Below are 25,317 nucleotides of genomic sequence, written 5' to 3'. Positions count from 1 at the left end.
CCGCCACCCTTACAGACTCACTAAGTGCATGTTCGTGTGCTACCTGACCCGTTGGAAGGAAGAGTTTAACTGAGCTCTTTACCAATGTGCACCTCTGCTATCGTCCTGCAGACTTGTTCCTTCCTGCGCAGGAATAAATACTCAGAAGCTTTAAGGTTGATTGTTGGATCTCATTATTTTAAACATCTCATCCGAAGCTTATGAATAGGAGTCACAAATAATTCCACCACAGACGTTATGAATCGTCTTTGTTCTTTTGTGTTTGTGATCCAGACTCAAGTTTCAGACGTTCAATGTTGTAACTCAAACAGAAAACCATCAAACAGAAAACCATCAACCAGTGGAAACTTGCAAAGTGTAAAATGTGGGAAAAAAATCTTTAATGTGTAACTTTCTGACAACATTACAAATTACTTTTTCAGACAACAGAATAATTTTGTAGCTTTAACAAACTGCTTTTTGGCAATATATCAGTTAAAAACAATAGAACAAAGTACATTGACTGTACAGCCCACATAATATAGAAAATATGGTTAAAACCCTGCAACTGGGGTTTTGGTCCATCCTGGTCTGTGGCCTCTATCTCCTGTAGCGGTACCTCTTGAAGTGGAACCACAGCTGGAAGATACCATTGGAGAACTGGCAGCGGAAGCCGTGTCGATGAGAGTACTCCCACTCCCTATTTACGATCTTGAAGGCAATATCCTCGTACGGAGGGCCAGCGTGGAACCGCAAGATCCCAAAGTCCTTGTTGTCGAGACTGGGCTCGAGGAAGTACTGCGGGGTTGAGCGCTTGTCGATCAGGTCCGGGTAAAAGATGTTGAACTTGTAACCCTGGACAATCTTGGGTGGGGGGTTGTCGAAGTCGTAATGGGTCTGGTTGTATTTGTTCCACTCAAAGCCTGTGTGGACCCTGTTAAAGAAGCGGGGTTTCCTGGGACGGTATTTGTCCGCCCATAGGTACATCTTCCCAGTGACGGGAAACTCCACGCTGAACTGGGCCTCATCGTTGCCCATGCCCTGTTTAGCCCGGCGTACAAAGGCCTCCTCGGCACTCTCGCTGTCATCACCTGTCAAAGAAGCAACAGTGGGTGGGTTGGGGGTGGGGGAGAAACTGTACATTCTCATATATATATTACAAAATACTGTTTTTCATAATTGTGTCTTCCTACCTGGTGACATGATTTATTTTACACACGGACTAGTTTTCTTAGTTCGATTGATTTTGAAGCTTTTAACGTGTTCGACTCTTGTGGTTGTAACAATCTCATACCTGCGACATGTAGCTGTGAGCGTGCTAACTCTAGCCTGTGTGCGTCCTCTTCAGGCGTGATCGTGTGCGTGTCCAGAGGCAGCTCGGAGGACGTGAGCAGCGGGGGGCTGTAGCGACCAGAGTCGTACTCCGCCTGACTCTGCTGGATCAAATCCTCCTCCGTCAGCACGGCCTCCACCACCTCGCCCTCTTTCTCTTCATTCTTCTTGTCCCCCTTGTCTCCTCCGTCCCCATCTTGGTTTCCAGCTGTGGACGTCGATGGACCCGCCCCCTCATCATCCTCTTCGGTTTCTCTGTTCTTCCTTGTGGAGGATGAAGATTGGCCAGGCTCCCCTGATGTGGTCGCACTTTTTTTTAAACACAGAATTGAGAGTGGACACATTGTCAAGTGAATACTGTCACCTGACAGTATGCAAAGTATGCAAAGTAACTGACTGAGCCTTCGTGTCCCCGCACTTTCAGGATGTGTGTTGTTTCGAGGTAACTTACTCATCATCGTCAGTCCTCTGCTCCTCTTTGATGATGGGGAACAAAGGTTCACTTTCCACCCCTTGTTCCTGTTTCAACTTGAACAGCTTCTGACGCAACACATCTTGATGTCTCTCTCTCAACCTGGGACATAGAATCGTAGTTTTACACACACACTTCTCCACTGTCTATAAGCCAAATGGTGACCTAATATGAATGAAAACAGCATAAACACAATAGGGGTTCCCCCACATTCGTACCTTGCCCTGGACATGTAGACTCTGACTTGCTGCAGCAGACTCTCCCAGTAACCAACATCAAGATTGGATCCTCCAGCCCGGATCTTTGTCTCAATGTTCAGGTGCAGTGCCTGCAGCTGGCTGTATGTCTTTCCTTTGAACACTGTCTGGACATCAATGGTCACAGCTGTGTTGATGCCCTCACGACGATCACCTGAGAAGGAGGACATGTGGTTGAACATGTTGCACATAAAGTTCAGAGAAGGCTACACGTTACATTTTTAGTCAGAGAAGCACTGGTGCAAATGTGACTTCACATGTGAAAACAAAAGCAGGGAAAATGCCATACCTGGTCCTTTCCCAGAAGCCTCCAGTTTTCTCAGTTTGCTAATCTCGTCCTCAGTAATGGTAGTCATGTCTCTCCAGAAGTCCACATTCTTCCCTTGCTCCAACTCCATGTACACCTACCAGCACAACAACACTCAGTGACCCACACACAGAGAGGAGCTCTTTAAAAGAGTATCAGGTGTGAAGCCCCTGTTGACACACGTTGAGTCTCCACTTTGGGCTGGGTGATCATTAAATATCAATGCTGGTCGGCATTTCAATGCATTGGAACACATCTTGTATTGGCACATTATTGTTCACCAATTTCACGCCTAAATGAATAAGTTCAATTTAACCACAAACTGTCAGAGGGAGACATCCTAAATGCTTTATTTAAATGTTAGGACTCGGTGCCCCTCAGTGGCAGTTAATAGAAAAAGACACCGGCAGACGGATCGAACTCGGGGATAGTAAGATGAATCTGTTGAAGGCCACACCGACTGTCAGTGGGACGATCTAGGCGTTCTACAAATAATATCTTGTGCCACCACAATCATTTTTGAATGATGCTGTAATCACATCCAAATTATGCATGTAAAGGCTGTAACTTGCACAATTAATGTTAGGGTTTCAAATCTCAACTAGACAAGACTTATTCAGGTGGTGGCATCTCACATTGAGGCGATAACAGCAGGATGTCCAGTCACTAAGGAAGTGATGCTAATCACAACCTTATTTGAACATGGCGCGCTTTATGTGTGTTAACTGGTCATTTTACGAGTGTAAAAAGAGGCTGCCATGGTTCCCTTCTTCTTGTTGTTACATCTCCCCGATAAAAGCGACCTGTGTGATTAGAAAGGTTTTAAGATGGTCTTTTACACTTCAATGTACACATAACTTCATACCTTAATGTCCTCCAGCAGGTCGTCCATGTCGGTGACCGTGAGCCCGTTGAGAAAGGTATAAGGCTCATGCATCTCTACAGCGAGATCGTCATCTTCTGCACTGATGTACTTCGCCAACAGGTCGATGGGTTTGGCACGACCGTCACGGATTCGGATCTTAGACCTGGACACACACAATGCCGTGAGACAGCGTACATTGTATTCATTAAGGAACACCTGTGGGAGCCTGGCACCGAACTGGAATTGTGCAAGAAAACAGGACAGCAAGAGAAATCCTCTGATATGAAGAGGATATACAGCACAAGTTGATGCACGCTTGCCTTAGTTTGGCCTGATGCAGATGGAAGTTGTCCTCCTGCTCAGCCCAGGTCTTGAAATGCTCTGCCTCCTTTTCTCTCTGAAGCATCTCCAGCTCCGTCTCTCTCATGGCCTTTTCTCGCTCCCTCTCCAGACGCAGCTGTTTTACCTACATACACAACGTTAGCATGATTAATGAAAGGGGCTGTTACTCATGACCCTGTGACATTATACTGCCACAAAATACAGCGCATACCTTCTGCAGCTCTCGGCGATTCTCCTCTTGAATACATTTGTTCCGGTCTTTAAGGTCTTTTTCTCCCAGATGGCCGATGCCTTTCTTATCCAACGCCTGAAAAATATTTACACACAAAACAAGATTCTTGAATGACGTACAATACTCAGAGCTAGGACAGGAAACGTTCCAACATTCTGGGGCTTTGACAAATGTCCTAATAACATTTACAGTGACAACTCGTCAAATGCTGGTGAAAACTGCTCCCCAACTTACCTTCTGCCATTTGAATGTGCCCAATAAGTTGTTGTCACCAAAGGGATTGTCTGCGTTGGTGTATCCCATGTACTCTTCACTCCAGCCCATCTTTTCTCTCCTTTTCTTCTCCTTGGTTTCCTTCTTTGTCAGTCTCCTGGCCCTCTTCTCCTCTGGTGTCTCTAGCGCTTTCATCATCTCCCTCTGATTTTTCTTGTCCTCCTTTGCTTTGACTGCACGGCCACCATGATCAGACTCCGAGCTATCGGACGACTCGGGTGAACTGGAGCGCTGCCTCCCTCTGTCGGCCTTCTCTCTGTTCTTCTCACTCCTCCCTTGCTCCCGCTCTTCACACCTCTTCCTGCGCTCAAGGCTTTTTTCTCTTCTGTTGCTCTCCCACCTCTCTCTTTCTTTGTCTTGCTCTCTCTTCTGTCTGTCTCTGGTTGGACTCCCTCTGTCAGGGCTTCTCCGCCTTCCCCGTTCGATGTCACTGCCTCCATCATGGGAGTCAGAGCTGGACTGGGATCTTTCCCTCCTCTTCTCTCGAGATGCTCCTCTCCGGTTCTCCATTTCCTTTCTCGGCCTCCTCACTTTGGGATCACCTGAATCAGAACTGAGACAGAAAAGGTGATTCAGTACATTTTTCCTCCTGGATTGAGAGTAAATGAAAATATGCGTTTTCAATGACGGAGATATTATGAGCTCTGAGGCATTTAGTTTGTGGCAGAACCATTTTTTAGGGTTATTAGGTTAACCCTAAAACCTCTAAAACCTATATCCAGATGCCCCAGAAACTGATTGACAATTAGTGGGCTGTGGAAGGATGAGCCTGTTAATTCGCACAATTCTTAAAGTACCAAAGATGTCGTTGGACAACATTGGGTCGGCTTCATTCTAATGGCTCCGTGTACAATTACGTTCGCGTATTAACAGGAGCATGACTTATTCCACTGCATTCAAATCCATTAGCTCATGATATAAAGTTAACCAGCATGACCATAATAACGGGTGGCCTCGAGCCGTGAAACGTGGTGAACACCCTCACAAAACCAACGAGCACCAGACGGTTACCTTGATGAACGAGCCCTGGACTTGCTGCTGGGTCGGGGTGGTCCTCGTCTCCTTTCGCTCTCCGAGTCGCTCCTGGACCCCGGACGGTCCCTGTGTTGAGGCCGACGGCGGTCAGGAGAGCCATCGCTGGAGTTCCTGCTGCCTGATCGTCCCCGACCACGGGCGGTTCTTTTCGAATCCAAAGACCGACTGCGGGGCCTCCTTTCCTCCGGAGAGCGAGACCTGCTTACTCTGGACTTGGTTCGCCGATCCCGGCTCCGACTTCTGGACTTAGAGCGAGACCGACGTCGTGACTTCGAACCCATCACGAACTTTCCGTAAATGCGGGGTCTTAAGTGGACCCTGTCGCGTAAATAAGTGGTAACAAAGAAAACGTCTGGCTGTCTTTACGCCATGTAAAGTATTCATGTGTATTTGTAAAACACGTAATGAATTAAATCGACCTCGTTTTGATACGCGTATGAAAACTATGTGGTAAATTGTCTGGTTTGAAAATATTGTGTTCAGACCGGCAGCAGGAAGACACTTTAAAGGGGCTTTCGACAAAGTGACGCATATTTTAGACGTCATGAGTAAAAATTGAGAAAACAAATTTCAATACATGCAATTTGATTAAGTGCACTATACATAGCACACGGGGCATCTTCCGTCAATTTGACATCATTCAAATATGTTATTTTGTTAAAATAACACGAGCGTGAAATGAGGTCAAAGCTGCTTTTCAGAAACACAAACAACATTCGCATTTTAGTGACGTCAGGCAACTGTAGTCGTCTCCATTCACTCTTTAAATAATATATAGTAATAATGGTGACATATCAACGACTTTCCCTTGAGTACAACTGTGTTCATATCAACAACAATTGTTAAACACCATTGTGTGTCTTTTTTGTCTCGCTTGTACGGTCAAAAGTCGTGTTTGCAGATGACGCGAGGACTACAACTCCCAGACAACACGCGGCGCCATTGCCTGTGTTGAAGGGAGAGGAGACTCCTTTCAGCAACATTCTTCTTTACCCATTCTCCTGTCAGGGTGTTATAAACTACACTTGTGACTTGTCGTCAGAGTTTGTGTTTGCTCGCATTTCAGATCAGTAGTTTAGTGTTCTTCTCTCATCGGACTCGTCTGGAGTTACAAACTCTTCACGCCGACTCGTCTTCAGCTGGTCCGTAAGGTGGAGCGTGTGAGCTAGTTTACATTAGCCAGCAGCTACCAGTAGATTTACGGCTTATATCCGTGGCTGCCAGGTAGATCAACTAAAGCTGGAGGCGCTTGTCAGCCACCATGGTTTGGTCAGTTCACCGAAGTATTGATAACACTTGTAAATAATTCATCTGATTCAGGGGGAAATCCACGCAACCTTTGTTTGACTTATGCGTAGCCCGTCTGGTTTGGCCTGTCTCATTGTCTCCGAACCCCGAAAACAGGCAAGTGTCTTTTATTTTTAATTTATTCCCCCCAGTGTCAGTCGGTTGTTCGGCGTGTGAGGCAAACTCAGCCGCGTTCGTGTAAACAAACCGATCAGCTGTCGACTGCAGATAATCTTGAAAGCTACGTAGTTCAGTATGGCGCAACACAGCCACTCTCATGTAGCCAGTTCTCAGAAAGCACTCATGTTGGAAATGAAGAGCCTCCAGGAGGAGCCTGTCGAGGGATTCAAAATTACACTGGTGGACGAGGCTGACATGTACAACTGGGAGGTGGCCATTTTCGGGCCCCCAAACACTCATTATGAAGGGGGGTATTTTAAGGTAGGACTACAACTCTCTTTGTCTTTGGCACATCTGACAGGTCATTAAAACAGCTTCTTTTTTTACGAATTCTTCAAATGACACACATCACACAATATACATGGTAAACATAGTGTACTGCTCTTGTATGACAGTACCACATGAAATGCATGACAATCAAGTCTGTCAGTAAAATGTGTATATTGTAGTTGTACAGCGTTCAGCCACATGCAATGACCTGTTGTGTGTCCCAGGCTCGGATCAAGTTCCCTATAGACTACCCTTACTCCCCACCTGCCTTCCGGTTCCTCACCAAGATGTGGCACCCCAACATCTATGAGGTAACGTATCAGACCCTAATTATATTTTATAACATGTGATGACATTTTGTGCCTTATCATTACATTTAATCTGGCGTCTTTCATGTGTTCTATGATGCATTGCATAATGAAAGGAGTTGCTCTCCTCTGTTTTTAGAATGGAGATGTGTGCATCTCTATATTGCACCCTCCAGTGGACGACCCGCAGAGTGGAGAGCTGCCTTCAGAGAGGTGGAATCCCACCCAGAATGTCCGGTGAGCACTCTCCCTGATATCTCTCCTCAGCTGTCACTCCTTTCTGGGTGCCTCCCTTCTTTCTCTTCTCTCAACCACCTCAATGACTGAGTGTGCCTTCAGTATTCATATCTAGGTATTTGGTACCACATGCAGGTCATGGAAAGCCTGGAAAAGTCATGGAATTTTCCAGGCCTGGAAAAGTCCTTGAAAATTTTTTATGAATTCGTCATAATTTTTATAACATTCAAATATTAGTAAACATCTTAATGTATTAGTAATAATTGTAATAATATATTCGTGATACTTTTAATAATAATTTACTTGTAATACTTTTGATCATGTTTCTTTATTACTAATATTATTGTATTAGTATTGAGATCAAGCTTTGGAGTAAATAAACATTTTGAAGGTGGCTTCAAATTTTGAAGGTGGCTGAATCCATAATGAAAATAATCGTTATATAGGGATGGTAATGTCCGTATAGGTTGGTCAGTCGTGAGATTTGTTGTGAGAGTTTTATTTCGCGCTGCGAATGAACACACCTTAACTGAAAAGTTCGGTGGCCACAGTAACAGTAGCTCAGGGAAGTGGTCGAGATAATCCACTAGGCCAGGGAAGTGTAGATTTAACCATGCTTGGCTACATAAGGAAAAGTACATGTCATGGGTTACAACAGACAAAGACCCAGGACGAGCAAAATGTAGGTTGTGTGGTGGCAAAACATTAATACATCAATGCTCAATAGGGGGATTTTATGTTGGGTGTTATTTATTAGTTGATGGTAATGCAGTTAATCGGACATGTGAGGGTAAATTATGTAGACGGTTGATGATCAAATGTAAAATTCATGTGTTTTATCCTGTTGAAAAATTCAGCTATTTAAATGTTTGATCATTTATAATTGATGTCTATTTTTGGGTTGGACACTGCAACTTGTCACTCACCTTTTGTGTTCCCTCCCAGGACGATTTTGCTGAGCGTGATCTCGTTGCTGAATGAACCCAACACCTTCTCCCCGGCCAACGTGGACTCCTCCGTCATGTACCGCAAATGGAGGGACAGCAAGGGCAAGGACCGCGAGTACGTCGAGATCATCAGGTAGACGACTTTATCATGGTCACTCGCAAAAGTTTCCTCAGAAGAGTAGACCACAGGTGAAAAGCCTCTTTGTCAAGTGTCAGACGTCATAAGTGTATTCTTTACCATCTCCCCTCAGGAAACAGGTCGTGGCCACCAAGGCCGAAGCTGAGCGCGACGGCGTGAAGGTGCCTACCACGCTGGCCGAGTACTGCATCCGCACGCGCGCCCCGGCCACCGACGAAGGCTCCGACCTCTTCTATGACTATTACTATGACGACGACGATGTGGAGGGCGAGGACGGCGACTGCTGCTACGATGAAGACGACTCGGGCAACGAGGAGTCGTGACATGCTTTTTAAACTGCATCCCGACCGAAGCTGACACATGCTACCCGTTTTTTCTGTCTGGGTTGCCAGAAATTCTTGGTCGACACCCAAGAAAGATTTGAAGCTTTCCACTTCTTAACCAATGAAAAGAGCTGTTTTTTTTAAGCCTCTGAATTATTTTCAGAGGCGAACCTCGATGCACTGTTGTAGAGGGGTCAGACCTAGTCAAATTTGCACCAGCACAAAAGTCACCAGTTTCCTCAGTTTTACATCCATTATCATTTTCCTTATCACCTAAATCCTTACTTTCAGAGAATATTACCTAATCCTATTGAGTTTTAATGGTTTCCTGTACAGTACATAGTATTGTGGGGTTAATACCACTTTTATCAATCTCTACATTTGCATTGGTGCAAACACTTCCACACTTTACTCGGCGTCTCTCTTGCATATCTTTATTTCCCTAATTGTAACTGGGTGTTGCTCACCAGTAGATGATCTCAGTGACTGACAGAAGATTGAGGGCTTCAAGCACTTAGTGTTTGTACTGAACAATCTGCTGAAAAGCCGTTGACTCAGACATTTTCCAAGTTTCGCAATCTGTCGGGCTTCGATATGACGGTCATGTCACAGGACAATGTTTTCAACGTTCTTGTGCTTGCCGGATCATGATCGGAAGCTTTTTGTCCCTTTTTTTGCTCTCGGATCCGTTTTCAGCTCGGTGAGAAGAAAGACTCGTTGACTGAGATGCCAGAGAACTATCTGGAGGACCGGCTGGCTGAGTCAGTGAGTCGAATCCTCGTGTGAACCGTTTTGGTAACAAGAAATTGATCTTTTTCTGTGTTTCTTCTGGTTACTGTTGGATGTGTTTCCGTGTCATTTTGAGTGTGGGGTTATGTTAGCTGAAGTAGCTCAGATTTAATAGTTATGTAGGGAAGTTGTTCAGGGGGGCAGAACTAATTACTGATCAGAACTGTATTTCTCCTCAGGGTTGCTCTCTGAGAGGCCTGACGGAGCCAAAGACATAAACGAAAGCCTAAACTGTTGTATTCTTGTCTTTGGTTGCTCTCTTGCAGGCATTGTTATTTTAGTCTCTTTCTTTGGTTAGACATTATGCCTGCAATCTTTTGCTTGGAATGATTTATGTGATGAGGTTTGGTTTGATTGGCAAAAAAATGCTTCTATAGGAAATATGTCTGTTTTTAAAATAAAAATGTTGTTGCGCTATCGGTGAGAATTATCAGACGTTTTTCAGCCCCTGAATTGAAGGAGAACAAGGCCGTCACGTTCTGTTCTCATTTCTATTTTTCGTGCCAATAGAGAGTAGACTGGTTTTTATATCATTTTTAGAGTTTATGGGTCTTTTTGTGTATTTTTGCAGACACCATATTGATTGTTTAATTAACTCAAATCAGGACTTCAATCTAAATTTCCCAGGATAATGAGTTACATATGACAAAACTATTAATACAAACAACTATTTTACTCTTAGGTGGTCTTCAAAGTTGAGCTTCAACAGGAACCATAACTGATATGCACATGTAGCTGTATGTATGATTACTGTATTGTTTTATTCACCTGTGTTCATTTTTTATTTTCGGCTATTTAAACTGAAAAATAAAGATTTATTGGAAAAAATGAACAGTCTTGAAGTGCTTGGATTGGTTGCACTTTCAATATTGGCGGTCTTAAAAGTATATTCACCTTTTTAGATTTTATTAATACTATGTCTATTTTCCTTGTCTTTAAGAATTGATTTCCCCAGACAAACTCCATGGTGTCCTGCGTCACAATATCCCCTCTTTGTATGAATATAATTGTGAATCGGACACATTTCAGCATTCTTTAACTATGTTGCATATTTATATATGATAATAGCCCGTTTGTCTATTTTACTTGAGGCTATCTACCGTCTATACATATGACTATCTGGCATATTAATGGTTATTTTATAATGTAGAAAATCCATTAGTATGTCACATGAAAATTATTATTTCATGATTGTGAAGATACTGCAGCATTCAAGTCACACGAGAAAATTGGAGATTATCTACGTAGTATTAAGCAACAGCCCTCTGAGTGAATTGACGTTTTGAAGATGTCATGCATTGTACTTGTTGTACATGTTGGTTTATATGGCTAAAATAAATGTCAACCATAAGCTCAGAAGCGTCACAAATTCAAATAGAGTTAATAAAGAGTGCAAAAGCTTAAAAATGTTGCATTAGGCGACTCTTAGAAAGTATGCATTACCGGAGCTGAGGAATGGAATGGGACGGGACGGGACGGGACGGGACGGGACGCCTTTAGCAACTCAAGAGGGAGATACATTTAAGTCTGTTTTGGCTTTGCAGTGCAAGTGTAGCAAAAGGGAGCTCGCCACACAAGGTTTGTGAAATCCAACTTTATACCAGGATTTTGGGAAAAGTTATCTGAAATGTACAAAAGTTTTTTTTAAAGACATCCTACAGTTTAATGGGGAGCTTTATTTTGAATTTGAAGGTCTAAGTTCACAGATGTGTGAAAAGTAGACAGAGATGGAGAGATGTCGTGCATTTCCTCCATGTTGTGAACGCAGCTCACGTCGTCGCTTATAGATGACGTCAGCCAAACAACACGACTAAATAACCGCCTGGGAGATTATTCAGCTTTATGATACAGGAACAACTTCCTACACAACAATAATAAAGACACCAACAGCAACATGTCTGTGAACTATGCTGCTGGTCTCTCCCCGTACGCGGACAAAGGAGTGTGTGGACTCCCCGAGGTAAAGCACATCGACTGTGAGCTTATGTCGCTTCTTTCCACTGCTAGCAGGTTAGCGATGTTCATGTTCAGTCTTTAGGAGGTCTTGAAAAATACATTTGAAAAGCACGATACACTCCACGATAAGTTAAGCTTCTGCTTTCCATCGTTTAACCTGGAAAACTTACGTAAACGTTATCCAACAACAGAAAGCCCTGAAGTAACGTGTAATCAGTCATTGGTCTTTGTTAGGAATGGGTCCATTCACAGTTTACATTAGTGTTACACTATTAGCTCGCGTGCAATCGATGTCCTAACGTCAGCTGGTGCAGGAGGGAGCTGAACGAGTCGTATTTTTACCCTCTATTGTACATGTGAAATATGGTCTGCAAAAAGCCACTGTCCACAGTTTGGTGTTGTAATTGTATGACTTTTTTTAAAGACGGGCTAAACAGTCACTAATTCTTCAGCAATAAGATACATTTGAGGAGGAAAGAGGCAATACAAAATATATTATATTTTACTTAAATGTAGAACAAGAACAAGTATAAAGATGCTTTTTTTTTGTTGAAAATGCTGCCAATACATCAAAAAAGTAAATTAAATTAATGTATTTTGTTACTTTCCACCCTAAACATAATGTGAAATTCTCTTTGTTATATACTTTACAATTCTGTCATCTGCTCTGCACAAGTCCAATATTAATACATCTGTCACTTAAAAAAACATTACCAGGAAATGAGAGAATGAAATGTGTGAGGTGTAGACCATTAAAAGTTATTCAACTTGAAAGAAGCAAAATCCAGCGCAAGGTTTCTTTAGTAATTACACTGGAGATATTGGGCTGGATTACAAAGTATTGGACGCTCTTCACACTGACATTGGACCAAATCTCTCAACCCTGTTTGGATCAAATACTGTATGAAAGCATCCCTTTCCGACCCTTGTCATTGGTCATGGTATTGTTTCAGAAGTAATGTGATATTTCATTGTGCCAGAAGCCGCCTGCTGTTCTAACCTGATTTGTCCTGCTCTGTGGCAGGTGTTTGACAATCCTGAGGAGCGAAAGGCGAAGGTAGAGACCCTCGCCCAGTTGATAAAAGAATCTCAATACTTGGTTGTCCACTCTGGAGCAGGAATCAGCACCTCAGTAGGCATCCCCGACTTTAGGTGAAGCACAAAAAAAGTCACTACTGCCCTTTTTTTCTAACCCTTTTTCACAAAAGCACACTTCTTTTCTCTCTGAAGCGTGAACATGATGACAAAGGCACCTCTGACCTCACACATTCTGTCCCTAGTCAATTTCTCAAAGAGTCAAAGTAGGTGTTTGGGCCACAACTCTCAAATTCAAATGCATTAGCATTGACATTTGTGTGAAAATTGTCATCATTATATGACAATTTCACAAGGAGGATAACATGTTGAAGAGATGATATTTTGTACAGACATAGATGTCAACAGTATTCACTGGTTGGCGGAGGCGTACAACCACAAGGTGGTAATTCAAGTTAATTTATATTACATTGCTCATGTGCTTATGTGCACGTAGCTTCCATAGTTCTTACTGTGAAAACCAGCCATTGCAACAAACAAGTATGTTCACCTGTATGCAAAATATATGAAGGAATATTCCTTAAAATTAACTTAATTTAGGCTGGAATCCTAATCATACAGCGTATTATTAACTTAAAATATAAAGGGGTTCTGCGTTTATAAAATTGATTGCTATAGTGGTTGTGAAACCACAATGCGATCTGATGAAATTGTCAATTTCCAAAAGTGTCTCTGCCTGGTCATGTGCAGAGGATTACAGTCATTCTGGAGATTGTCTTGAGGCCAGAGAAGCAAACAGTTGAGAGAGAAGAAAAGGACTCTTTAACTGCAAAGTACCATTAAATAGTTTTGGCAGCCTTGGAACGATTCTGATAATGTACATTACTCAACATAGTGGAGATTCCTTTATTTTCCTTTTTTTAATATAAGTTACTCTCTACCTCTCCTCAGCACCAATGTGCTTTTGGATTGAAATGGCAAATGGATTATATACAAATATATAATGGCTACATAACATTGAGAGTCTGAAGATGACGTGTGGACAACTACCAACTTTATGCTACATCATCTAATCCAAATACTGCTTTCAAATAAGCTGCATAATAAGTGAATCCAGGCCATAAATCATCATTTAGCTTGAAAACAATCTTTTTCTGGATTTCTGGTAGACTTAATTTAGCCTCCTGCTTTCTCTTGTAGTACCAATGTTTGAGCAGATGAGGGCAGTACTTGCTTATTATTTGTCAAATCCAGCTCTTTGTAAAACAATAACACACACATTCGTCTGTGTTCCTCCATCATAGTGCAATAATTCCCTATAATACTGTGCAAACACTGGTGGATTGCTCCCTCCAGATGGGGACAGAGTGCCTACCCCAAGCGAAGGAGTTCAAGTATCTCGGGGTCTTGTTCACGAGTGAGGGTAAGATGGAGCGAGAGATTTACAGGCGGATCGGTGCGGCTGCAGCAGTAAAACAGGCGCTGCACCGGACCGTCTTGGTGAAGAGGGAGCTGAGCCGAAAGAACGAGGTCACGGATACAAGCGGCTGAAATGAGTTTCCTCCGATGGGTAGCCTTAGAGATAGGGTAAGGAGCTCGGACATCAGGAGGGAACTTGGAGTTGAGCCGCTACTCCTTCGTTCGGGCATCTAATTCGGATGCCTCATCATATTGGTGTTGAGAGATGATGCCGTGGTGATGCGTTTACTCACCTGATGCATAAAGCCAAGTAACTGTGAGGGTTTTAAACGGCACCAATACTGACAGGTCCGCTGCGTTCATCCCTCATTTAGACACCCAAAACCGACTGTTTAATCAAAGAGACGTGAATCGCAACAAAATGTACACATTTGATCTCTTATTTTCTTTGTAGTTGGAGAATTTTTGTCCATTGTTTTTTTGTTAGTATCTTGTATTTCTAGTGGGCTCAAATGTGCAGCATTTGACAGCACAATGTCAATTTAGTACACAAACGTTGCAAAAATCTTCTTTTTAGATTTTTAATACTCTCTCAACCATGAATACATATCCATTACACACGCACCAGTTGTAGACACAAAATTCCTCCAGTCCACCCATTATATGACAACTTGTCCAATCGTAACTGTCAGTCATCTCTTCATCACTGCATTCTCTTTCAGGGGTCCAAAAGGTGTGTGGACGTTAGAAGAAAAGGGGGAGTCACCTCACTTTGAGACCACATTTGAAGATGCCCGACCCAGCTTCACTCACATGGCCCTCCTGGGACTGCAGAGGGCCGGCTACCTCAAGTATCTCATCAGCCAGAATGTGGACGGCCTACATGTCCGATCCGGCTTCCCCAGGTAACCCCGCCCTGCCTCCTGTCCTGTAGCATGATGTACACACTTAGACAAGTAGCTAACTCAAATCATTGTTGTTAGTGGGCATGGATCAATGCAATAGTTCACAGGTTATAGGTGCAGTGTAAGTTGCTCTGATTGATTGTATATTTGTTCAAAGTACACACACACAGACACACTTACACACACACACAAACCCACACATAGTTTCACCGTCTGATACATTTCTTTCTGTGAGCGATTCTGACAAGAAAACAGACAGATTATCTATTAAAAAGAAAAAGGACTATTTTATAAATTATATAAATTAATCTCATTCTGATAAATTATGATCATTTGATTTCCCGGCCCTGATACAGAAAGAGACAAGCAGACAAACACACACACACACACACACACACACACACACACACTTTTCATAATGTCTGGTGAAACAAAATCCCTCTAAGCACAATTTGAATTCAATTAAAAAAGGGTCAAATTAAATTCCACAAACGTTCTTTCTATTTATTTGTTGTATTGTGAATGTGCATCTGATCTATAACCCGTCAGCAGAGCCTCCTTTTGTGTCAGCGAGGGAAGCGGGAGAATAGTTTTTTCACTGCAGTAAGAAAATGTGTAAATGTGAAAGCTGAATATGTACAAATATGGATTGAAGCAGAATATTTCATAGATAAGAACATGGTGTGCACTGTAGAAATGATTACGTCTGTCTTTTCTAAATAAATGTAGACTTTTGGATTCGACAAAGCTCTGGAGACATGTTTGTGTCCACCTTTCTAAATGCTCCACTGTTTCCACTAGCTATGCTAACTTTGTGCCCCTTGGTGCTTGTCAGGTGGTGCGCGGTCATATTATAAGAGCTTAAAAACAGCTGCCTGCTGCTGCTGGAAACGAGGTGGATGAGAGCAGTGAGCCAAAACATTGAAATTGAGGACCATAAAACCAAATCAATGGTCTGGAAGAGAGCAGCATTGAGTTTAGGGGATAAATCACGTTGGGTGTGTCACTAAAGTCATCTCTTTCCCATTAAATGTAGTCAGTTGACTTATTGTTTGTATAAAAACTAATTAGTGCAGCTTTTTAAAGATGTGTCATCCTATCAAATACTGTATGGCTGCAGTAAATGTCCTCGTTTTCACAAAATGATCCATATATATATATATATATATATATATATATATGCATCGCTGTGCTGTGCAGATTATGTTTGGAGTTGAAGCAGAGTGAGTGGAGAGGACAGTGAATGAATAAGTGAGAAGTGGACGTGAGGTTTATATTTAGAGGAAAAGTTAACTTATTCAGAAAATGCAGTGAATTCGTTAATGTGGAGGAAACAACCACATTATAGTTAGTTTTCATCTTTACTCATTTCTAGTATAGAAACACAACAATATACAGCATGGTAAGTTGTGGGAGAACCATATTGTTTCACGCCAGTTTGTTGTTAAACATGAAGCTGCTGCTTTGTGATAAAAGCTGAGGAGCTCTTTTAAAGCGGCTTTAATAAATTCAAATGATGCTCAAGCATTTCCAAACATATTGGACTAACCGAAGACCAGGAATCTCATTCTTTATTCAGCCCGTAAACCCAACCTCTCTGTGTAACGGGAAGACTTGTTCCCCCTGGAAGACTTTTCTTCCGCTACCCTCCATCACTCAGGTTTTTTTTAGATTAGGCCAGCAAGCGAAATGGTAGTTCTCCGAGGAAATCATTGAGGCAGCGAACAAACTGGTAAAGGGAACTGGTTGTCAAAAATCAGCGAAGATGCCGAGTGGAATGCAGAAATAAATATGAAGCCTCAGAATATTAATCAAAGAGGGACTGCAGGAAAAGTTCTGTTGAAGAGACATTCATTTTGGATTATTAAAGTGAAACTGGTCTTTTTTTCTTCTAGGGATGTGTTATCAGAGCTCCATGGAAACATGTTTGTGGAGGAGTGTGAGAAGTGTGGCAGGTATGTACACACACACACACACACACACACACACAGACACACAGACATTTGGATAGTGAAACTGATAATTCCCATCTTTCACTGAAATCCATTTTGTTTGGCGGCTGGTGTGCTGACAGCTGCACCACCTGTTACTAATGTATCCTGTCACACAGCGCTCATTATCTTAAAAGGATTCCAGGATTATGACAGTAACTTGATTACACTCCAGTGGTCAGATCTCATCCAGGTAGATTACCTTTGGGATGAAGTAAAAGAGAGACTTAAATGTATGTTTGCAGCCGCTACATGGTGCCATTAAGTCCCCGATACCCTTTAAGAGCGTTTCCAGAATCATGTTGAGTCCACATCTTGAAGACAACTTGTCTGTAGTCAAAAGTTGTCTATCTAATCGAGGGGCCACCGAGTATATACTGTTGTGGTTATGTGTATGAATTCATGTGTATAAATGCTTGTAACTTAACTGAAGCTGACCTGGTCAGACGGAGATGTAACCTGTAGGAGTCTTGGTTTTCTAGGCAGTATGTCAGAGAAAAAGTGATCGGTGTGATGGGACTGAAACCGACAGGACGTCACTGCGATGTGGTCCGATCCAGGGGACTTAGAGCCTGCAGGTAACGCATGCTTTCACTGCATTTTGAAATATCCAATACTGAAATATGATGCATTTTTTTAGTATGTCAGAGTATTCTTTTACCAAAACAGGGGAAAGCTGATGAGCACTATACTGGACTGGGAGGATGCTCTTCCTGACAAAGACCTGAACAAAGCAGAGGAAGCAAGCAGGTGTGCTCCATTGTTTCCTTATTACTTATTTTACTACTATGTCTGTTTTTGTTTTGATTCAGTATCTGTCCCGATAACCCAGTTACACACAGTACTTAAGTGTATCTACAACGTGTCCTGTGAACTGAAAAATGTGAAATTTATCTGTGGCTTTTGTGTCAGTGTCCTGATATGAGAATGATTCACAGTCTGCTTTAATGTCGCCATTTCTCTCTGTCAATTCTCCCGTAATCTTTGTGCGTCTACAAAACGGCAAGATTATTGAATTTTTTTGCTTCAGCTTGATGTACCCAGAGACCCATAATGGACCATTTAAACTACAAAGATGAGATTTGGAGCTCTACCTGATGTGCACTGTGTTGTGTACTTGGGTACCTTCTATTTCGCTTTGTCTCATTACTGAATAGGAGACTCATCTTGGGAGCTGCGGTGTTTGCGCTCTTTCATTCACTATGACACAGCCCAGTGGAAGTGTATTACTCAAACAGCAGAAAACAGCTTGTGCCTCATGTATCACCATTACATTGGAGTCACAGCGCTAAGCACCCGTTTCTCTAAACAAAAAGAAGAATTACCCAGCAATCTTTGACATCATTTTACAACGCGTAGGGGCTGTTCTCAAGGTCTTTTATAGGATCCTTAAAGAAAAAATGCATTTTTCTCATACTTGTCTGAATATACAAGCAGACCCTTCAGTCTATAAGCCTCCTATCAAATATATCCAGTTTCCTATGATTGACTTTGCACCTTTGCAAAGATGGTTCTCTAGCCGCGGTTGGAAATGCTAAGATGGGGGGCGGTATATTCTAATGAGTCTGCATGTGACAGAGGAAAGGGAGCCACATCTGAATGGCTTGTTGAAACTCTATGTTTTAATATTAAGGCAGCCAACAACAAACTCACTGAGTTATCTTATCTCACAGTGTGTGGGTTGGTGGGCTCCAGATCCCCAAATGTATGAGCACAAGCACTGATAATGGAAGTTTTTTTATTATATGTCCCTTTTGAACAATGTTGAAAAAAAGTTGTCATTATTTTTACTGACATGGCAATTGCAATATGATTTGCTATATTATAGGGACTGGTAATTATTACATCTTTAGTCTCAACTTTCATTGAAAAACATGTTAAAATGATCGTATTGATCTTTTTGTGGGGATCTGTACCAAACAAATATGTCTGTCTGTAGAATAAGATGCTGAGGCCAGGGTATCTCTGCAGCACCATCATATTTATTAGGATATAGCAATATAGGCCAGATTGCTATTTCAATGAATTGGGAATCCCTACTTTAATGTTTTTCTCAGGACCAACAATGTCTACCAGCATTGGAAACTCGGTTTATCCCTTTAATTTAAGGATATATTTTTCTCCTGTCCCCCAGACGAGCCGACCTGGCACTGACGCTTGGCACCTCCCTGCAGATCAAACCCAGTGGAGACCTTCCACTTTTCACCAAGCGGAAAGGAGGGAAACTGGCCATCGTCAACCTGCAGGCCACGAAACACGTCAGTCTCATGAATGCACCACCATCTGACACATACTGTTTATGTGTGGAAACATAAGACGGCAATAGAAATACTGTGAATAAATCCAAGGCAACATTGTGTGTGTATTCTGCTCATCTCCAGGTTTACCGTTTCACAGTCGTACATTTCTGTTTTGTAGGACAAGCATGCGCACCTGCGTATCCATAGTTACGTGGACGACGTCATGAAACAGCTAATGGAGCTGCTGGGAGTTGACATCCCAAAGTGGAACGGTCCGACTGTCTGTGAGAGCGTCACTTCGGAGTCCACCACCGATGTCAAACCACCACGTGCAGTTAAAGCAAAGAAGAAGGTGAAAAGGGACCCGATTAAGAAGGAGAGAAAAAGAGACCCGACGGCACTGACAGACGATGGGAGTGTTAAGGAGGAGACGGTCTCGGTAAAGAGGGAGAGAGCGGACTCCCCAGTCCAGTTAAAATTAGAGAAATAGCCTCGGGTATTATTTCTCACAACAACGTCGCAACACAAACCTGTCACAAAATAGACTTTACAACAAAAGGGGCTCGGTTTGATCAGTTTCAGAGTACAAAGGTTCTTCTCATCTTCTTCACACCCTCTGGAGCAAAGACTCTTATTACCGCAGTGGTTTTGTTTACCCCATATTTGTTTGCATCCCCCTGACAGCGACGATACACAGCAATATGAAACTGACTCCTCAGCTGAAGGCTCACAATTTGACCACCTGACACCTGGACTTGATTGAGTCCAGGGTAAAATGAAGACTCTTCCTTAGGTGGATGTTTGAGTGGTTCATTTCTGGTCAAACAACATGCCTTAAAAGTACATTTACCAATGAATGTCCCGACTTAGAGCTTTAGTTTACTTCCAGTCTCTAACCGACGCTGGATGAGATCTGGAGCACAAAGTTATAAATAAAACTTATTTTGTGTGTACGGTTGTTGCAGCTTTATTCATAACCACGCTCCAGATCTTTTCCCTTACAGATCCAGTCTTTGAAGACGCCGTGGTAACGATACTTTGCGAGTGAGCAACTCTAAGTTCGATTGACTCGCAGTCTCATACAGCTGTGCTTCTCTCAGTGTACAAATGAATTCCTTTCCTTTGGCGAGATGTATAATTCCAACTGATTCTGTACGTAAATGAAGCGACTGCTGGTGCATGGCTATAAATGTACCATAGTCGCACTACTTTCTAGGAAAAGGTTTTTATCTCAGGAAAAGAAATACTTTGTACTCTGAGGGAAAAGGTCCCTTCACTGTTTTTTTAAAATGTAAATGACTTGACAATAAAACACAGAAAGTTCCTGCGCTGTATGTCGGGTACTGTCAAACCGCAGTGACCTAGTTGCAAATGAAACGGAGACTGCATGTTTACTTGAGATACTGGTAGGATTCTTTGTTTGTCATGAAACCTTAACATCTCCAAAGGAACACGTTTTTACACTTTGCTGGTTCTAAAATTGTATTCTGCTTTGTGACGACGTGATCATCAAATCTACTTTCTTCTAAGAGCAGATGTCAATGGAAGGAGGACCAATTACCCCAAAAAGCAAACAATGGGCAACAGGTGTGTGTAGATAATTACTGCAGGAAACATGTTGAATATGTGTCATGCCATAAGGCACTTTCTCTCTTCACATTTGTAAACAAGATCAAACACAACAGCAGATGCCACTCAAACACATGCATGGAGCCTGTGAATGGGTCATTACACGGTCCTCATGACAGCTCTTACTGTGTTGAGGAGCCTTTTCAATGTACTCGCCCTCTTTTTAGCCCATATGTCCACTTTTAAGGATGAACTAATTAGATGTTCTTGTTCAAAGTTCATTGTGACCTCACAAAACAAGTTGTTGGCCGTTTTTAATAAGCTGACTTCAGAGTGAAATGGCTTATTGTTGTATATGATTTTAACTTGATTTGGGAGGTATTTTATTCTCCAGATTTGCCAAGATGTTATTTTATCTATCAAAAATGTATTAACTATATTGTCAAATGTATCGGCAACAGATTTATTTACTTATTGTGAAAGAGGATTTTGTGAACTCAAAATGTGAAAAGTATTGGAGTTAACTCGACGCTCCCTGTGGACCAAAGTGTTCGGGTTTCTGAGAGCCAGATCCTCTTTTAGAATACCTAATTTTACTGCAGCAGGGTCCACTCAGTCCTGGTTTTGCTAGGTCATGCTCCAACCTACATTTCCCATAATGCAACCAATGGCATCTTCCAGGAGACCCTGCCTGGTAAATGACATGTCTTTCAAACTCCTCGCCCCCTCTTTGTAATGTAGGTTTTCTGTGAAAAATAGATACTTCAACAGGATAACTCCCCATGTCGCAAAGCACACATCATCTCAAGCAACACGATGAGTTCATGGCTTTCAAAGTCACATTTTGGGTTGTGGAGGAACATTGATTCCACAGGAGATTTAAGTCTCTAAAACGTGCTTTACCTGATCAGTTAAAACGGTAGGAAACAGATAAAGCATGCCGTCTCTCCCCAACAGCACTCCCAGATGCCTGAGTAGTTCAGAGCCATACACTCTCAGGCACTGGGTAACATTCAGAGACAGACTTGTGAGGAGGCACATCACTGAAGAGCTGCATGAAACAGCCTCTGAAGTGTTCACAGGCTCCCTCATTAGAAATGGGAAACTACATCATCTGACCGATTCTTCCTTTGGCTGCTCCAGTTGTTCCAGTTGTTCACAGGTCTGTGTCAAATGGCAGAATGGACATAAGGAGTCAGTGACAGGATGCCTGGGGTTGGCACGAAGAGAGAAAACTGCATCAAAGATTGTATTTGTCAGATTATTTGCTCATTAAACATTGAACATGAACCCTGCTTTGATGCACCGGGGAGGCAGCTACATGCTTTGTTGAAGAGTTCCTCTGGCGGTCACGCAGACACTTTTAGGAGAGCGAGAACATTCACCAATCCTCTTAAGAAGAAATGTATTCTTAAGACCCACATACTTTTCAGGACAGTTTTGACCAGGGTTTTCTTATTTGAGATTTGTTCTCAGAACAGAATCGAAGCACACTCAAGAGTACACTTGTGCACTTTTTAGTGCTGACTTCTTTGTGCAAAGTCATTGGTTCATGTGTTTTCTTTAATGCCACATGAATCATGTAGTATTTAAATGTTGTTTTTTAATATAATTATTTTATTTCATTATTATGGTCTTTTAGAATAAAAAGAAACTACTCCAACACTTCAAAGCTAAACAAGTAAATAGCATCAAGGGTGCCAGAAGGAGGAGTTCCAAGATGGCTCCAGGGATACATGCAGTCAATCAGGATCCAGAGAGTGGAGTCCTTCTCCTTCCAGCAATGTGTGGACTAACATGGAGAAGTCTTTTTACAGTCTAACTCATCGGCTCCAGTTCAGCTCAAGCACAATTACAATTGACAGCTGTCAGTTAAGGTTGAATGAACCTTTTAACTAATTTGAATGACAATTTTGTGTAATTTTAGAAAATTATCTTACAGACATTTCACGTTTTGATTGTGATATGAGTCAGAAGTTTGGAAACAGCACTAACGGCTGCCTTCAGATTCATGACCCCAGTATTGATGAAGACAAATCTGTTGAGAGGAGCGTTTTTCCTGTCCATTACAGTGCCGCGTAAATGTTTTTGCCTGAAACTTAATGGTAATATCAATCATCTGGTCTCAGGAAAGATATAACATAAAAAAGCAGCAACAATTTACAATATAAATCCCTGCATATAAAAAGAGCTTCTCTGTTGTTCATTTATGAATATAGCATATAAATAATAAATAATAATGCATTCTATTTGTAAGGCACTCTTCATCCAAGAATCTCAGAGTGCCACAGAGCCAGTACATAGTTAAAAATAACAATAATAAAACAAAATAAGATTAAAAAAAGGAATAGTTGACAAGTCATAAAACTCAACTCAAAAACGCCTTCCTAAATAAAAAGGTTTTTAGGCCGGTCTTAAAAGAGTCCAGTGTCTGTGTTGCCCTCAGGTGGTCAGGGAGACTGTTCCATAAGTGAGGCGCTGCTGAGCAAAATGCCCGGTCGCCCATGGTGTGCAGCTTGGTGTTGGAGACCCGGAGGAGCGAGCTGTTTGTAGATCTGAGGGTGCGGGTAGAGGTTTGGGGAGTAATGAGTTCTTGTAGGTAGGGAGGTGCATGTCCATTTATGCATTTATGGGTGAGGAGTAGGACTTTGTAGTCAATCCGGGTTGAGACAGGGAGCCAGTGGAGTGAGTGGAGAATGAGTGTTATGTGCTCATATTTCCGTATTTGCTTATATACTGAGTTTTAAAGACGTATCATGTCTTATTCTGAAAACTTGACATATCTGAGTGGGATTGACTTTGACCCATTTTTAGGTGTATTTAATCAAATAGAACTCCTGTTGGAAAATAAACTTCTTGAGCTTGTAATTGCTTTAAACCATCAATCCCCACTGGCCATACATGGCCGTATATGGATGACAACTTTAATCAGTGTGATTCTGTGAAATGACTTCCCGTGCTTGGAGATAATTAGCTGGCCGCTCATAAGATTGTGTCCCTTGTTCCTGTCAGATTGTTTTCTGTGGACTGCTCTGCAATAGAAAGCCGTCTGGGTGTGATGTGCTGTTCCTGTTCATTGTGTAGAATTTGATGAGAAGACTGTCAAGTTACAAAGCGAGTCCATGGAAACAAAAATCAGAGGCAAGATTATCTTTTGATAACACAGCGAACAGCAAAGTGTTGGGCAGAATTCTGATAAAGATAACTGGCACGCACTTTATTGGCAAATGCTGGTTCTAAAATCAACCTTTTGATTGTTTTTCATTCACAGCATGAAGATGCTGATTCCCTCACTGGCCTTTTTTAGCAGCATCAGAGACACAGAGACCTGCGTATAAATAAGTGCGTCTGATTGGAGGAGTAATTACTACCAAAAAAGGCACACAATGAGAGGACAGTGGTGGAGAATGTGAGTGGTATCAGCTGATGATGGTTATCCATGTTCAGACTTTAAAGGTTGCAAAAGGGCAACAATGCGGTTGGCTAATTTGTTACTGTCTTGCCGGTGTTGTGGCTGTTGCGACTGCAAGATTAACTTTCCAGAGACGTCACTGAACTCTTTTGTCCTCTGGTTTTATTTATTGTCACTTTACATACGTAGTCACAAAACGATTCCCAGCGGTACAGCAAGGCAGACAGCGAGAGACATGACAATAGACGGAAGTTTCATGCTGGATTCTACTGCAGGGTCCTGATGGAGTTAGCAACAATAACACAAATACATGTGAAGCACATCAATCCTTGTGGAAATGAACACGTATGAATAACACAGATGGAAATTCAACAATATTACAGTCCTCGTGATTGCCTATGTAGGTGTTTGAGGTGAAACATAAAAAATGACCACAGTGAAACTAAGAGCCAGCTCAGTCGGGGGTTTGATGATTCACAGGAATGTACCAGAGATATTACTTCCATATTGGCCTGTTTCACAAAAAGTGCAGAATGAAGCTTAAACATAAAGCTGTTCAGGTTTGTCTGCAAACGGTGAGGATACGAAAGTGTGTGTTTGTGTCCAGTTTGAGCACTGAAATACATTTGAAGGCATCACAGTGCCATACAGGAACATGATTAGAAAATTGCACCAAATCAAATATGGCACATAAAGTTGACTCATAAAGGAACATTTTCTGGAGTATAGAAGAAAAAGTTTGACAATTTAGGAAATGCGTTTTCTTTCACAAAGACTGGAAACTGAAACGGCGAGCTCGGCTCTGTCCAAAGGTAATTACATCCACCTATAGCTCCTCTGAACATCACTTATTAAAGCAACAGTGTGTAGCATAAGGGGATCTATTGGCAGGAATATAATATATAACTGTTTTCATCAGTGTGATCATCTGAAAATAAGAATGGTTTGTGTTTTGGTTTCCCTAGAACGAGTCCTTCATACCTAGAGAGCGGTTCCTCGTCAAGCAGTCCACTGTATTGCACCGCCATGTTTCTACAGAAGCCCAGAGACTAACCACACACTGGCTCTGGAGCGGACCTTTTGCATTTTCACATTACCTGAGGGCTTCGTAGTTCTCCGTCAAGCTTGTGTAACTGCGGTAAAATGAGCCGTCTGCATCTCGTTGAAGGTCCTGAAAGATAACGCGGCGTTGCCACGGTTTTACACATGGTTGGTC

The 25,317-nt window shown here is 42.2% G+C and overlaps 3 protein-coding genes across 5 annotated transcripts; 2 read left to right on the top strand and 1 right to left on the bottom strand.

Moving 5' to 3' along the window:
• Positions 1–358: 358 nt before the first annotated feature.
• Positions 359–5,595, bottom strand: cactin. The gene is made up of 10 exons (XM_034554992.1): positions 5,071–5,595; positions 4,021–4,612; positions 3,766–3,861; positions 3,533–3,678; positions 3,213–3,375; positions 2,330–2,444; positions 2,002–2,194; positions 1,763–1,885; positions 1,274–1,620; positions 359–1,070 (listed from the first exon to the last, which is right to left on the bottom strand). The coding sequence occupies exons 1-10, from the start codon at positions 5,373–5,375 to the stop codon at positions 580–582; spliced, it is 2,571 nt and encodes an 856-aa protein (XP_034410883.1). The 5' UTR covers positions 5,376–5,595; the 3' UTR covers positions 359–579.
• Positions 5,596–6,006: 411 nt separating this feature from the next.
• Positions 6,007–9,991, top strand: LOC117746122 (ubiquitin-conjugating enzyme E2 R1-like). Its single transcript, XM_034554993.1, has 5 exons — positions 6,007–6,822; positions 7,056–7,142; positions 7,279–7,376; positions 8,322–8,456; positions 8,575–9,991. The coding sequence occupies exons 1-5, from the start codon at positions 6,637–6,639 to the stop codon at positions 8,783–8,785; spliced, it is 717 nt and encodes a 238-aa protein (XP_034410884.1). The 5' UTR covers positions 6,007–6,636; the 3' UTR covers positions 8,786–9,991.
• A 1,376-nt stretch (positions 9,992–11,367) lies between these two features.
• On the top strand, positions 11,368–20,073 carry sirt6 (sirtuin 6). 3 transcript variants are annotated; one of them, XM_034556334.1, is made up of 8 exons: positions 11,368–11,534; positions 12,555–12,682; positions 14,707–14,889; positions 16,785–16,844; positions 17,363–17,458; positions 17,550–17,630; positions 19,015–19,138; positions 19,299–20,073. In XM_034556334.1, exons 1-8 carry the CDS (start codon positions 11,469–11,471, stop codon positions 19,608–19,610), a joined length of 1,050 nt encoding a protein of 349 aa, XP_034412225.1. In that variant the 5' UTR covers positions 11,368–11,468; the 3' UTR covers positions 19,611–20,073. The 3 variants fall into 3 exon arrangements, with proteins under 3 accessions (XP_034412225.1, XP_034412227.1, XP_034412226.1); XM_034556336.1 differs by lacking the exon at positions 12,555–12,682; XM_034556335.1 differs by lacking the exon at positions 12,555–12,682 and having other exon boundaries at positions 11,368–11,584.
• Positions 20,074–25,317: the final 5,244 nt, after the last annotated feature.

This window comes from Cyclopterus lumpus, chromosome 17, assembly GCF_009769545.1.
Source record: "Cyclopterus lumpus isolate fCycLum1 chromosome 17, fCycLum1.pri, whole genome shotgun sequence".
Lineage (NCBI taxonomy): Eukaryota > Metazoa > Chordata > Actinopteri > Perciformes > Cyclopteridae > Cyclopterus > Cyclopterus lumpus.
The sequence above is the reverse complement of the archived record's forward strand: the minus strand, read 5'-3'. Positions and strand labels throughout refer to the sequence as shown.

What these genes read in the sequence shown, in the direction of transcription:
- cactin (XM_034554992.1), bottom strand. Translation starts at nt 5,375, where the DNA reads ATGGGTTCGAAGTCACGACGTCGGTCTCGCTCTAAGTCCAGAAGTCGG. An exon ending in GCACATTCAAATGGCAGAAG is followed by an intron (nt 3,862 to 4,020) that starts GTAAGTTGGGGA and finishes AATATTTTTCAG; the next exon opens with GCGTTGGATAAGAAAGGCAT. An exon ending in GTCTACATGTCCAGGGCAAG is followed by an intron (nt 1,886 to 2,001) that starts GTACGAATGTGG and finishes TCTATGTCCCAG; the next exon opens with GTTGAGAGAGAGACATCAAG.
- LOC117746122 (XM_034554993.1), top strand. Translation starts at nt 6,637, where the DNA reads ATGGCGCAACACAGCCACTCTCATGTAGCCAGTTCTCAGAAAGCACTC. An exon ending in AATCCCACCCAGAATGTCCG is followed by an intron (nt 7,377 to 8,321) that starts GTGAGCACTCTC and finishes GTTCCCTCCCAG; the next exon opens with GACGATTTTGCTGAGCGTGA. An exon ending in GAGTACGTCGAGATCATCAG is followed by an intron (nt 8,457 to 8,574) that starts GTAGACGACTTT and finishes ATCTCCCCTCAG; the next exon opens with GAAACAGGTCGTGGCCACCA.
- sirt6 (XM_034556334.1), top strand. Translation starts at nt 11,469, where the DNA reads ATGTCTGTGAACTATGCTGCTGGTCTCTCCCCGTACGCGGACAAAGGA. An exon ending in GTAGGCATCCCCGACTTTAG is followed by an intron (nt 12,683 to 14,706) that starts GTGAAGCACAAA and finishes ATTCTCTTTCAG; the next exon opens with GGGTCCAAAAGGTGTGTGGA. An exon ending in GAGTGTGAGAAGTGTGGCAG is followed by an intron (nt 16,845 to 17,362) that starts GTATGTACACAC and finishes TTGGTTTTCTAG; the next exon opens with GCAGTATGTCAGAGAAAAAG.